Source organism: Netta rufina (genome assembly GCF_964035555.1).
Source record: "Netta rufina genome assembly, chromosome: 9".
NCBI lineage: Eukaryota > Metazoa > Chordata > Aves > Anseriformes > Anatidae > Netta > Netta rufina.
The window spans coordinates 17,200,200-17,212,758 of NC_140132.1; the positions used below are offsets into that span (position 1 = coordinate 17,200,200).

Below are 12,559 nucleotides of genomic sequence, written 5' to 3' on the forward strand. Positions count from 1 at the left end.
GTGAGGACCTGTCACAGCTACTTATGCTTATTTCTAATGACTCCACCAATCATTTGAAATGCAGTACTGGAAAGGATTTTTTTTTTTTTTTTTTTTTTTAAGGTCCCTTTGCTTGCCTTTCTGGTGGTGGGAGTTGCAGTGGTCATGTACTGGGGTAGTGATGCTGGGAACCACAGGGGAGCATCTCGAGCGGTGAACGCCAGCTGGAGAGGAGCTCAGTCACCAGGAGGGCGTTGGAATGGGGTCACCCCTCTTCTTTGTGGTTATAGCAGCTGGTGATCTTATCGCCTTAACCCATGCTGATCAGTGTCTCACACCAAAGTACTGCAGCTTGAAGGAAACTTAAGCACTGCTTTAGAAACCAAAACCTGGACCTAGGTTCCAGGACCTCGAGGGTGCTTGCAGCTTGCTCTTGGTTGCATGGAAGATGCTTGTAAAAGTGTGTTTATCCAAGGTGTGAGCCATTGTGATCAATACAGCCTGAGATGGAGCCGTTCCCGCGTCTGTCATGTGCGAAGAGGGATGCCATCCAGGTCTGGGCTCTGCTTTATTTGGACAGGGCTTGTGTGTGATTTCATTTGACGTGATTGTGTGTGTGGTTCCTCCTCCTCGTGCCCCATTGCTGCACTAAAACGGGGACGAGTCTGCAGCAATGGTCCGAGGTGCTTGTCTGAACTGGTGTTTATGTACGGAGTTTCTACTTCTCAGTAACTCATTTGGGAGGTTTACGTAGGTAGCAGCAATAACTGCGTGCCTTTAACAAACAGAAGCCTAAAATAAATGTAGACATCGGTGCCTTACCAAGCTGCCCCAGTCCGGTTCCTCCTCGGATCACAGGGTGCAGCGTTCTCTGGTCTGAACTTGTTCAGTCCATTCCCAACAGTGATGTTGGGAATGAGATGTGCTTTGAGATGATCTTGGCATTCACTGGGACTCCTGGAGTTCGGGACTCGCCAGGATGGCTCAGTGCATGGCAGCAAACAACGGCCTCGGCAGCTCACTAGGCTGTGGGGTGTCCTCCTCCATCCCTCTGCTTACTCCCAACTTCTGGAGAGCTGATTAGAGGCTTGGCAGGAGCGGTCTGGTTATGCTCTAGATACGCTTTGGATACATTTATTGTCACAGTTGAGGTACTGCAAAAGCCATGCCGTTCCCGTCGTTATCCTAGCGAGGTACTTCTTTTGATTGTGCAATATCTGTGGCTAATTACATGGCAATTGAAGTGTGCCACCAGCCACCCACAATTCATTGTCAGCTCCTGGGGGATGCAGATGAAAACAGAAAGATAATGTTTTCATTCTTCAGTCCAGCGATTTAGCTTGCCTCTTTTTTTTTAATCCCTTGCTCCTTCAGGTAATAAAGCCAGATGGTAGTGACAAAGAAACAGAAGCCACGCGTGAATCAGATGTCCCTGAGGATATGCTGGGGACTTGCGTTCCTCGAGAGACGGCAAAAGACGATGCTAAAAGTCCGGATGTCATTATAGAAGCTCAGTTTGATGATAATGAGGCAGAGCATGGACAAGACCACTTGCAGGATATGTTGGCTGATGACATTAAGAAACTTTCCCTGGATGCTGGCGAAAAGGGTGAGTAGATCAGAGTGTTGATTTAAACCTTTATTTGAGCAAACCGTCGAAGTATTACTTTGTTGCCTTGCTTTGCTGCAAGATATAAAATACAAGCATAAAAGCTTAATGCCTTATCGTTTCTATCCCTTTCTGCTAAACTGCCTTCGTAGTTCTGAATGGATATTAAGGACTGGGTTTTATGTAGTTTTGATTGATGCAAAGTAAATCTGTGAAACAGGAGTCACACCTTTTAGATTTGCAATTCTCAGGGCTGTCTGGGGACTGCTGGTTGCTGTTTTCTTCAAAATGCTGCTGTAGCAGTTTCCTTCATCGCAGCTTGGCTGGCCAATCTATGCGTCTCAGTTTGGGGATAGGAATATATTTCCTTGGGGGCAGTTAGGTTTGTTGCTGTTTTCAAACAGTTGAGTTATGAGCAACTTAAAGATTTGGTCCATTTAAAAAGAAAATTGCTCTAAAACCTAAAGCCAATTATGTGATCTGTTTTGAAGGCAAACCTATTTCATTCCGAATCTGAATTCCATCCAAACCATCAAGTGTTGCTTAAGGCAAAATAAAATAGGCTCCCCTGTTCCAGACTATACTATGCTGCTCTTCACATGTCCTTTCTGGTACTAAATCTCCTAAGATTTCCTCTCCTGAAGAACCGTGCGTTGAAAGGATTCTGACAATTGGAGCGTTTAACGTGTGCCTTCAGCTGCTGGTGAAAGATTTGCCAGGACAGATATTCTGGTGCATTCCTGATGCATGTCCCAGTCATCCAGAAAAGACAGCAGCAACTTAGGATATAAGTAGTTGTTGGTCTCTGACGAATCGTGGTGGTGGTTATAAAGTTGCTCTGTTTAATACCTCGTATTTTCCTGAGGGATTGCTTTTGAGGATGTACAGACCTCTGCCTATACTGTTGGTAGATTTCCATTTTTCACACCCATCTGTTAATAAAAATGGAAATAGCACTTGTGTAGAAGTGTTGTAGCTTTTATGACAAAACGTTGGTTTCAGTTCATGAATGGATTCGCCACCTCACCAGTTCATGATGCTATTTCCTTCTGGTACCTCCACTGTCTTTGAGTTACTGCCAAGGTACATGAACCAACTTCCATCTTGTTCTGTTGCTTTCCAATGTAAGGAAATGTTGGGAGTTAGTTGTATTGCCCACAGATGTTTTATGTAGCTAGTAATTAACCCCATCTTTTTTTTTTTTTTTTTTTTTTTTTTTTTTTTTTTTTCGGTCTTGGACACCATGTTATAGCTGCATGCTGTCAAGCTGCTGCTTTGGCTTGGCAATTCTGAATCTCCTAATGTGCTCCTGAGTCACGTGTCTGTAGCATCTCTATTTTCTGCTTCTCATAGCAATGGCAAATTAAAAGTCAGAGGAATACACTCTAGTTTGACACCAGCAGTTAAAATAAATACAGATCTGTATAACTGTGCTTTCGTGTGAAGGCTTGATGGGAGTTACTTCTCTTGGTGTATCAGTTCCTCAAGATGCTCTGGAGTGACCTGTGTTGGAGGCTCTCAAATCATCTCTTAAAATCTGTGCCATCTGAGTGGTTTTTGCCATTTAGCTCTGTCTTTGGAGAATACTTGTATGGCAAATGTTAGACCAGCTTGCTGTCTACATGGTGGAAATCCAACTTATTTCTCCATTGCAGTTGTGTTAGCCAACTGTTTTCTTTTATTTCCGAGGCCTTTCCTTGTTCATCCTGCACAGGCCTTGTGGCTGGTGTGATTGTGCCAGTTAGATTTCTGCTGAGTTTGTATTTTGCTATCAACTCTTTCAATAGCTGCTTCAGCTTCTTTGGCTATACAATTCACATGGATTTTTCTCCAGTTTCTTCTTGCTCTGCTGCTTAATGCCCTCCTTTCTTTACACATATAAACTTTATGATGCTGCATTTTCTTAAGGTGTTTTTGAGCAGCTGATGATTGCTTTGGCTTGTTTCCTGTCTTTCATACCATTTCTCATATCATCGCTTATCCAGATTTTTAAGACTTGCCTGGAAAATAGCAATAGTTGCTCTAACATCAGTGATAACTGTCATGAAAAAAGAAGAGATCCTGCCAAATTCTGCCCTCAGGACAGCCAGGTGTGGCTCAAAATGCTTTTTGAAAGGACCAAATGTGCACTTTTTCACAGAATTCAGCCTCAGGGGGTAATACCCGCTGCACTTCCTAGGGCATCCACTGGAACAGGACATCAGGAGGCAGAGTGCTTGGCAGCAGGTGGAAGTGGCCTTCCCTGCATGATGTGGGCCTCCCCTGGCAGCACTGCTTGGCTGCTGCTGCCCGCTGTGCTTGTTTCAAGCTAAATGTCTGAGAGCCTTTAGGTTACATCCCTTCTGCTGGAAACAGCTGCCGCAGCAAAACAGAGGTGGATGGGAGATGAGACCCTACACTGGGGGAATTTCTTGCTGACACACCAAAACCGGTGCTTTATTTACTTTCTATGAGAATGTTGCATTGTAGGATTTATTAAACTGTAGGATTTATTACACAGTCATTGCGTGGCCTCATGTGAAGAAGGGAGCAGGAGAAATAATTTGTGGCCAGTGCAACTTTGAAACGAACACTTGCAGGCTTTCCTCTTTTCCCCTAACACAGGGAAGTCGGAAGGCTTCAAGCTGAACAAAGATGCCATCAAAGATACTGTGTAATAAAATCAAGAAATATTCCACTGTGTTCTCATGTGTACTTCTATGTATGTGTCTATATATACATACATAAAAAGTCCCATTTATCTATGGGACTTATATGTAAATAAATAAAAAAATAAACAAAAAATCCAAACCAAACAAACCCACAGATTTCTAGAGGTGAAATATAACCAGAACTACCTTACTACAATAAAAAACACTTTTTAATCGCCTGGGGCAGGGAGGGGGGAAGGTCTGGTGGGAAATGGCAAAGCCACGGTAGCTCTGCACATTACGAGTTGATTGCTCAGCTCTCTGTGCGCACACAGAAGCTCTGCAGATTGCTGCTTCTCAGTTGCAAGACATCTTTCTTCCTTTCTGACGGCAGGGTAGAATTACACAACATCTCTGTTGGCTCACTTACTCTGCTGCTGCTGATCAGAATGAACCATGAAGAATAGAAGTAGACGAGTCGTTCAAATTAGAGCACTCTGGGTCATGCTGGAAGTGCGGGCTAGTTTTGATATCTCTTCTTCACTGGCCTGGGTCCCATCCCTTACTGTGGCTCTGCTCTTCTTCAGAGCTCTGTCCCCTGTCCATCTCTAATTACCATCACTAATTACACGCTGGGGTAAAGAATTTTGGCTTGGCTCTTGCTGTCAGAAGCTCTGAAGCGTGAAGCTTTACGTGCGTTGATTGTGGCCCAGGTCTGAGTGGGCTGAATTCCTTGAAGGTGTCGTGCTTGGGGCTTACTGCAACTGCACTTCCACAGGACTTACCCCAAGCTGGTAGGAAGGGTTAGGCATGGTGTGCTGCAGGCTGAGAGCCGGGTGTTGGGTCTGTCTCCCTGGAGTGCTGCAGGGCTGTGCTTGCTGCCCTTCCCACCCGAAGACTCAAGAAGGGATGGGATGAACAACAGGGAAGTGCACAGGACTGAAGAGATGATCGCATTCAGCCTGTCAGCCTGCCTAATTTCTGAATGTTCTCATGCTCGTAAAAGCGTCTCGGTATTGCCTCGCTCAAGGATCTTTAAATAAAAGTTCATAACTGGTGTCGCTGTGCCAGAAGCTGTCCTGGTTAAACTAGTTCACGCTGCTTTTCTGAACCTTTCTTGCTGAGAAGTTGGGTTAAAGATTATCTTCAGAAAGGTCTCTGATCGGGGAAGTGATGAGCCCTTTTCCTCTCCTGCAAGCTGTTCCACACAAAAAGCAATATTACTTTGTTCCAAAGTTAGATTTTCTTAATGTTAAGTTCTGGTAGTTGGATGTAGATCTTTTTTAGCAAAGATGGAAATCCCTTTCCTCTAGCACATTACAATTTCAACTGTATTTCCACAGCAATAATACTTTTACATGCTGAAAAAAAGAGTTCTCTTTGTTCTTTCCTTACAAAGACAGCAAGAATGAGCACCCTGAGTGTCAAATCTGAAGAAGGTTTCTCAGCTCACTCACTAGTATCCTTTAAACCCTCTCTGGAGTTCCCGTGTCCTCTTGAAATGCAGGCAAAGAGCAAGGCATAATATCCTGGCACGAGTCTGAACAATGCTGTATACAGAGAAAACATTAATTCTCCGTGCTGCTTGGTATCTCTTGACATGCGAGTCCTTTGTGTTTTATCCTGAGACCTCAGCTTGTTCTGTGTCGCTGCTATCCAAAGAAGTCAGCCACCAGCGGGCACAGCCTCTGCCAGATCTGTAATTCTTTTCCTTAATCGTCATTCTCATTCCCTACTGGAACAGAGGTAGTGTAACTTTTATTCCAGCCCGGTGCTAAATGATAGGTTATTTCTATGACTTTTCACCACTGTAAAAGGATTTTCCTTGTGCTGCATGTCAATACGTAATAAAAAATAGAAACTTTTCTGTATCCTCCCAGCCCAGGAAAAGTGCAAGATGTTCTGTACAGAATACTTTACGATGGTGTATCCCTATACAGACCTATGTCACATGAGTTTCGTACAGACGTGAGCTGTCTCTTGTTAAATATTGGAATCGGTTCACTCTGATAAAGAGAAATCAGCAACTGAACAGTAGCAACTACTCGTCCTCTGGAGAATGGCAGCTGTGCTCATAAAAGCGCTTCAGCCTTTCTTTTTGAAAGGATATTCAAATAAAAGTTTGTAAAACTGTGTCACTGTGCCAAAAGCTATCTTTGTCAAACTAGTTTGCTTAGCTTTTTTTTTTTTTTTTTCAGCTCTTCTCATGAGAGATCTTACTTTACCAGATACACAGAATATCCTGCTTCCCACGGGGTGGCTCGCAGCGGTAATCAGGTTGGGGGACTGGCTGCCCTGGCAGTAATCAGTGAGCTGTGTTTGTTCAGGATTTCCCCTCGCAGCTACACTTCTGCAGATCAGGGTTTGAATGTGTGAATGTCCGAGGCTCGCTCGCTGCCTTGACGTAACGAAGCTTGAATAGAAAGAGCTCGTTTATGGGCAGAGTGAACTGACAGCTGACTTGACCAATTGTGCGATGGAAAATGGAATCAAATAGCTGGTGGTTAATAAGTAGGGCCAACAGAATTTGGGTTGTAGCTGCTACACAGCCCAGTCCTGGCTCCCTGCGTGTTCAGCGCTGGCCAGGTGAGCTCTGGTCAGTCCCTTTTCAAGTCAAATGTGACTGATCAGTCACTGGTAAGCTTGGTAAGGTTAGACGTAACCTAAAATTGTGCCTTCCTCTTGCAGCCTGGAGCCTTTGTGCAGTTAATGCTGTCTCCTGTTGGTGTAGGAGTTTAGGTGATATTGCTGTTTCTCTACTTGGCCAAGCCTGATGGTAAGGACTGGATGATGGTGACGAGAATCTGGACAGTCTGCTTGTCCTGCCACTCTGCTCGGGTCCCCCTTCTTTCAGTTTTGCTGCCATGAATTCTGTGACAGACTTGGAGCCTACCAACCTCACTGGCTGCTAGAAGGAATAAATGTCCTCCCTCCTCTTCAGAGGCTCCTGTTTACTCTGAGCGCTCTTGAGGAGACTTCATGCTTCTTTCCTAGCCTGCAGCTTTCTGGAGACGGATCGTCTCCACTGCATAACTCTCAACATTTCTAGGCCACAGCAGAGTGAAAGCTCACCAGGAAATCTTCTCAGTTACACGGCTTTTAATAGAAATCCTTGAGGTGGAACTGTCAAAAATCAGATCAGTTTCACTCTGCTGAAGCCTGGAAAACCAGCAGAGAAGCTGGAGCTGTTTCAGCTGCTCAAGACAGCTCTGTATTCGTTTATCCTAAGTTCACGTTTGTGGGTCTCTGGATCTATAACTTTTTGTAAATGAGAGCATAGATTTCTTGAAGAATAAACAGTACGACTTCAGAAAAGTGTTCAATCGGTGTTGAACAAATTGGGCTTTATGGTAGCATTGATTAAATGATACAGGCTGACTAAGCCTCAGTTATTCTTTTGTTGCACAGCTGAAGCCTGCAATGGAAGTCAATGTTGTGAAAGCTTCGTATGCTGTTCTTTCCTAGTAAGTTATCTTGACCCCCAAATGACTTCTTAAGCAAGGAAAAGAAAAAAAAAAAACACAAAACCACAACACTTATGCAATTGCGTAAGCTGAATTAGATTAAGTTCAGCATATTACCATATGTTCCTGAATTCACCTGTGTTTCTCCTTTGAGTTACAAGTTTAGGTCAAGTAAAGTGAGAGGGCATGATACTGAGAATGAATGGTGGGTGTGAAGATAAACATATTAGAGTATGGTCATTGTTAGCAGCAAGATTTCCAGGATGAATCAGATTAGGATTCATTCAGCTAACATATTTTCCATGCAATAGTAAAATTGGACACACACACTTTAGGAACAAATGCACATGCAGGAAGGAAGAACATTAAGTAGGCAAAACGGTTAATGGAAATGTTTTTGTAACTTTTTAATTTTACTTTTAATAATATAATAAAACTGCATTTGTGTAGACTGCAACTCTACCTGATTTTTTGGATATTTATTTCTGTTGCAATAAAACTTTCAGCCCCCTTGTTGACTGGCAGCTTCTCAAGGATGGAAGGGGGTCAGAGGTCTGAACAGCAGTGCTGTGGTTGTAGGAGTGTTTCATGGCTGCAGAGACAGATACGATTTGATCTGTTGGGGTAGATGGCAGCTTCCCAAAATGATGCTGTCTTTGTTGGTCAGGCTTGGAGGGTTCTGAGGAACAGTGATAATTCTGTCTCGTCATTCTGCCACCTCCTCCATCCTCCCTTGTGGAGGTGGCTAAATACAAGTAAAGAATTACGTGCTTGGCTGCATTGCATGTGTAAGGAAGCCAGCTACACTCACCTCTTTGCATTGCCTTTGCTCTGTGTTATTGCAGATGCTTGTGTTTTTGTTGTACACATCTGTTATTGTACCTTTCCTTTCCCTCTCTGAGGGTCTCCTCCCATCTGTGCGTCTTCAAAAATCTCCCTGCTAATCATCCGAGTCTCCCGGTCCTTGCCTTCAGTGAGCCATTGGGCGTGCAGATGTGTGAGTTCAGGTGTTTAGACATGAACAGCTGTGGCAGGGTAAGTCGTCTTACTCAAAACATCTCCGAGAAGTTACTCTTGTTCCTTTGTCACGCAGTTCTGTGATGAGACTGCTCGGCCGTGCCGCGTGGTTTGGAGCTGCTCTGCTTTTATACCTACGGAGCCTTCTTGCATTGCACACGGGAGCTGCTAGGCTGATTTTGGACAGGCTGCACTTGTTGAATTCCAAAGCTGTTGGCTTACCAGGCGTGTCACAGTCAACTGTGCTCCCTCCAGCACAGGTGGAAAGCTCTGTGTGTGTAATGCTCACAGGATACCGCTTCGTGTGTGGTATTTTCCCAGCCTATTTAAAGCAAGTTCTAGTTCTGGATAGTGTCGGCTGCCAAGTGAAATGGCCCTTTCGCTGCCCGAGTAGTAAGAGGGTTTCAGGTCAAACGGTGTTGTGCTGGTGCTGTTCCTGCTGAGCTGCTAACGCCGAGCACACCTCTAACCTCAAACAGAGGAGGTACAGCTGAAGAGGGCACCTTGTCACCTAAAGTACACGTGGCTTGTGTGATAACGCTGGCTGGCCCTCTCTCTCAACTTCTGAACCCGTTGTTGCTTTTAAATTGAAATTCAAATCGTGTAGAAGGGAAGCAGCCTCAGAGAAGGGGGATCCCCTGAGGTTTCGTGGCAGTGAGTGGTTGGGAGGGTGAAGAGGCTTTGCAGTCTGCTGGGCAAGACTTCAGAGAGGTCTCGTACCTGTGGGCTGCAGGCTTCACGCAGGAGAAATCTGCCGGGATCAGGAGGAGCTCAGAGCTCCTACCTCTGTAGGTACTGAAATAACTTTTTAGGAGCTGAAGTCATCTGACCAGGGACAGGTGTTTTTAAGAAACTGGATTCTTTTGCTTGTCTCTCAGAAAATTACATTTTGGTTTATCTGGTGATGGAGTATGCATGTGAACCATTAGTTAGTACCAGTAATTTTGCATTCTGGAGGAAGAACCTGTTCTGAGCCAATAAATAATCAGTGACACAATGCGAAGAGTCCACATACCATCTTCAGGAGCAACATGTTTTATTCTTGTTATTGCTCAAATGAAGATCATGCCACAATAGCTCTGTGCACGTATAGGGCAAACACGCGCGGGTGTTTGAATGTGTTGCTTTTTGGTTTAAGGGAGTTTTCGTTTCCATACGTCTCCTGTGTTGGTATAGAGAAGTTCCAAGAACACACCCTGTTGAGTGTGAGACACAACCTTTGAGACGATATTTTTAATCAATTGAATTGTCTTACATTGTTTTCTGCATGCTTGGTACTAAAACATAATCCGCTGAAAACTGCTTATTGAAGACAACCTAGGTGTTGTTGCTTGGCTAGGAATAGGCTTTGCTCTTCAAAGGTTTACAGTTGTTCTGGTACTTGAGCACTAAACTGAAAAGTAGCATTTTCTTTTTTTTTAAAGCTTCATACCACTAACATTGCCTGATTTTTTTTTTTTTTTCAGAAATGCCCATGTAGAGTAAGCCAACTAACTTCTCAAGTAGATTTTTTTCTAGCTGAAGTAGCAAGCTTTGAACTTTTTTTTTTTTAAATTGTTTCTTTCCATCCAGGGAGAGAAGATTTTTTTCCAGTGAGTTGTTTTTGAGATCTGAAACTGTGATATATTTTCATTTTCAAGTGGATATTGCATCTTTAATTATATTCTTTTTGGACAGAATTGCAGATTTCCACAGTGACCAATGCAAACCCAGTGAAAATAATTTTGCATCTGTCACAAGTAATCAGAATTCTAGTTTGACTTTTGGTCACCTTTTAATGTCACGGTAATTTAATTGTAAAAGGAAATTTGGGGGGCTTTAGAAAAAAAAAAGTTTGACTAGGAAAGCCTGTCAGAAAATGTAACTGTGTTGAAGCTGCCTCAACTGATCTCTTACAGAGGGAGGCAAATTCCACAATGTTCTGGATCTACTTTGTTGGTAATAACATAACTAATTTGAGTTACTTTTTGTATCTAGTGCCTATTTTTTTTTTTTTTTTGAAAGTAAGACTATTACCGTTTTGGTTTGTCAGATAATCGCTGAAAGGAAAACACTGAGATTATAATGCAGTTTCACTGGATCCTAGTTGCTGAAGTGTTTTCACTGTAAGATAAGCTTATGAAGTATTGCCCAAGCTAACATAGTAAATCTTTCTCAGAAAACATGTCTTTGCCCAGGGTGGAAATATTGAATGGTCATTGGATAACCACTACGGTAAAGGGGTCAGAATAATTCATTTTTAGTTTGGCGTAATGCAAGGAGTTTCTTCCCACCTCCCCTGCTCAAAACCCTGCTCCTCTCTCAAGTCAGCTCTCCTTCAGGACTGCCTGCGTGGCTCTGCCCATTGTGGGAGATGTTTGTGTCTTCCAGCTCAGATCTTCTAGACCACCGGCATCTGCAGGGGCCCTGCCACCTCGACTCTGCACCCCCCTACACATCAAATTCCAGCTTCACCGAGGATCAGGCAGATGTGCAGCGAAGGAGAGGCACTTTCAGACCGCTTCTAGGAGACTCAGGTGGCAGACTTGTGGCAGCTTCTCTGTCATGATACTTCAGTTGAGACTGAGGTCTCTGTTCAGTAACTTCACAACTGAGCCAGGAGGCTTTTGTGGATATGGGTAGTTCTTTCTGAGCAGAGGGGTTTGTCACAGGGAGCCCTCACTGCTGATGGAGACCTTCATTAGATGCAGCCCTGGTACCAACAGAATTTTGACCTCAAAAAGAGCAGCTGCAAGCTATAAGAAAAGTCCACCTCTCTTGGCCCCAAAAGTAGAGTTCCTTGGGTGTCTGCTTTCCTGTCCCTAGTTTCAGGAGCATTGCCCGTCAGTAAATGTATGTGATGACCTTTTAGATACTAAAGTTGATGAAGAAAGATGGGTAGGAATAAGTAGATGGCTGGGATTTACTTTCTTTTCTTTCTGTTGATGGTATAGTTGTAGATCCCAGCCTCTGTCTGATGGAGTTAGTAGAAACTCCAGGATTTTTTGGGAGAGATGCTGAAATTGGAGAGACCCCTGAGGAAGAAGGTATTCTCCAGTCAGCCAAAAAAGGCCCGTGGTTGATTTTGGCTGTGAAGGAAAAAGGCAAGCTCTACCATGTGTCGCAGCGAGACTTCAGATGCCTTCTGGTACCTGTCCTGAGTTCACATGGGGCTCAGCTTCAGCCCAGCAGGGTGAAATGCTGCCTGCTCTTTGTCCTGAGCAAAAGACACGCCGGTGACCCATTTGTGGTGCTCCCAGCGACAGCCCCTCCTGGTGGTTCTGCGCTTTTGTATGTGTGTATGTGATACCTCCCAAGGACGCAGCTGCTGGCTCCTTTTTTGACTGCTTCTGTGAAAAAAAATGCAAGCAACTTTCTGGAGAGATGGGAATTGGAAGGAAAAGTGGAAAGAAGTCAGTGTTAATAAGGCCGTATTCCTCGAGCATGGTGCTTTTCTCATTCTTGTCTGTTGTGCCTCGAGTCGGTGCTGTCATTCTGCTGAGCTGGGAAAGCAGTGAGTGCAAGTCTTGCTTTTTCCAGACACGTTTAGATCTGGTTCCTCTCCCAACCAGTGTGTGCCGTGCAGTGGGGCAGTTCATTCCAGTAAAGCCCTGGGCTTGTGTCAGGTGTGTCTGTGTGCCCGGCCTTTGGAAGGCTACCAAGCTCTCATTGCCCTCTGTGCCTGCCAATGTTTCTTTGTCTCAGATCGTCTCGTTCTTTGTCCGAGCTCTCTTTATGGCTGGCACACCATAAACCCTTGACCATTAACTGATGGCTTGAAAATTTTTAAGAAAACAGAACGGCTCCTTGCTCTTTATTTTTTACTAACCAGTTTCCTGGTACAACCTTTAGCTGACAGTGATCTTAGAGGAGGTAAGCAA

The 12,559-nt window shown here is 44.2% G+C and overlaps 1 protein-coding gene across 2 annotated transcripts in view; it reads left to right on the forward strand.

The window, feature by feature from the left end:
- DIS3L2 (DIS3 like 3'-5' exoribonuclease 2) overlaps window positions 1-12,559 on the forward strand; it is a 189,010-nt gene that overhangs the window by 60,025 nt on the left and 116,426 nt on the right. For both annotated transcript variants that reach the window (XM_084292240.1, XM_084292241.1), the window contains exon 7: window positions 1,354-1,588. In XM_084292240.1, coding sequence (XP_084148366.1) covers window positions 1,354-1,588 — 235 coding nt within the window. The remainder of the gene's footprint in view (window positions 1-1,353; window positions 1,589-12,559) is intronic.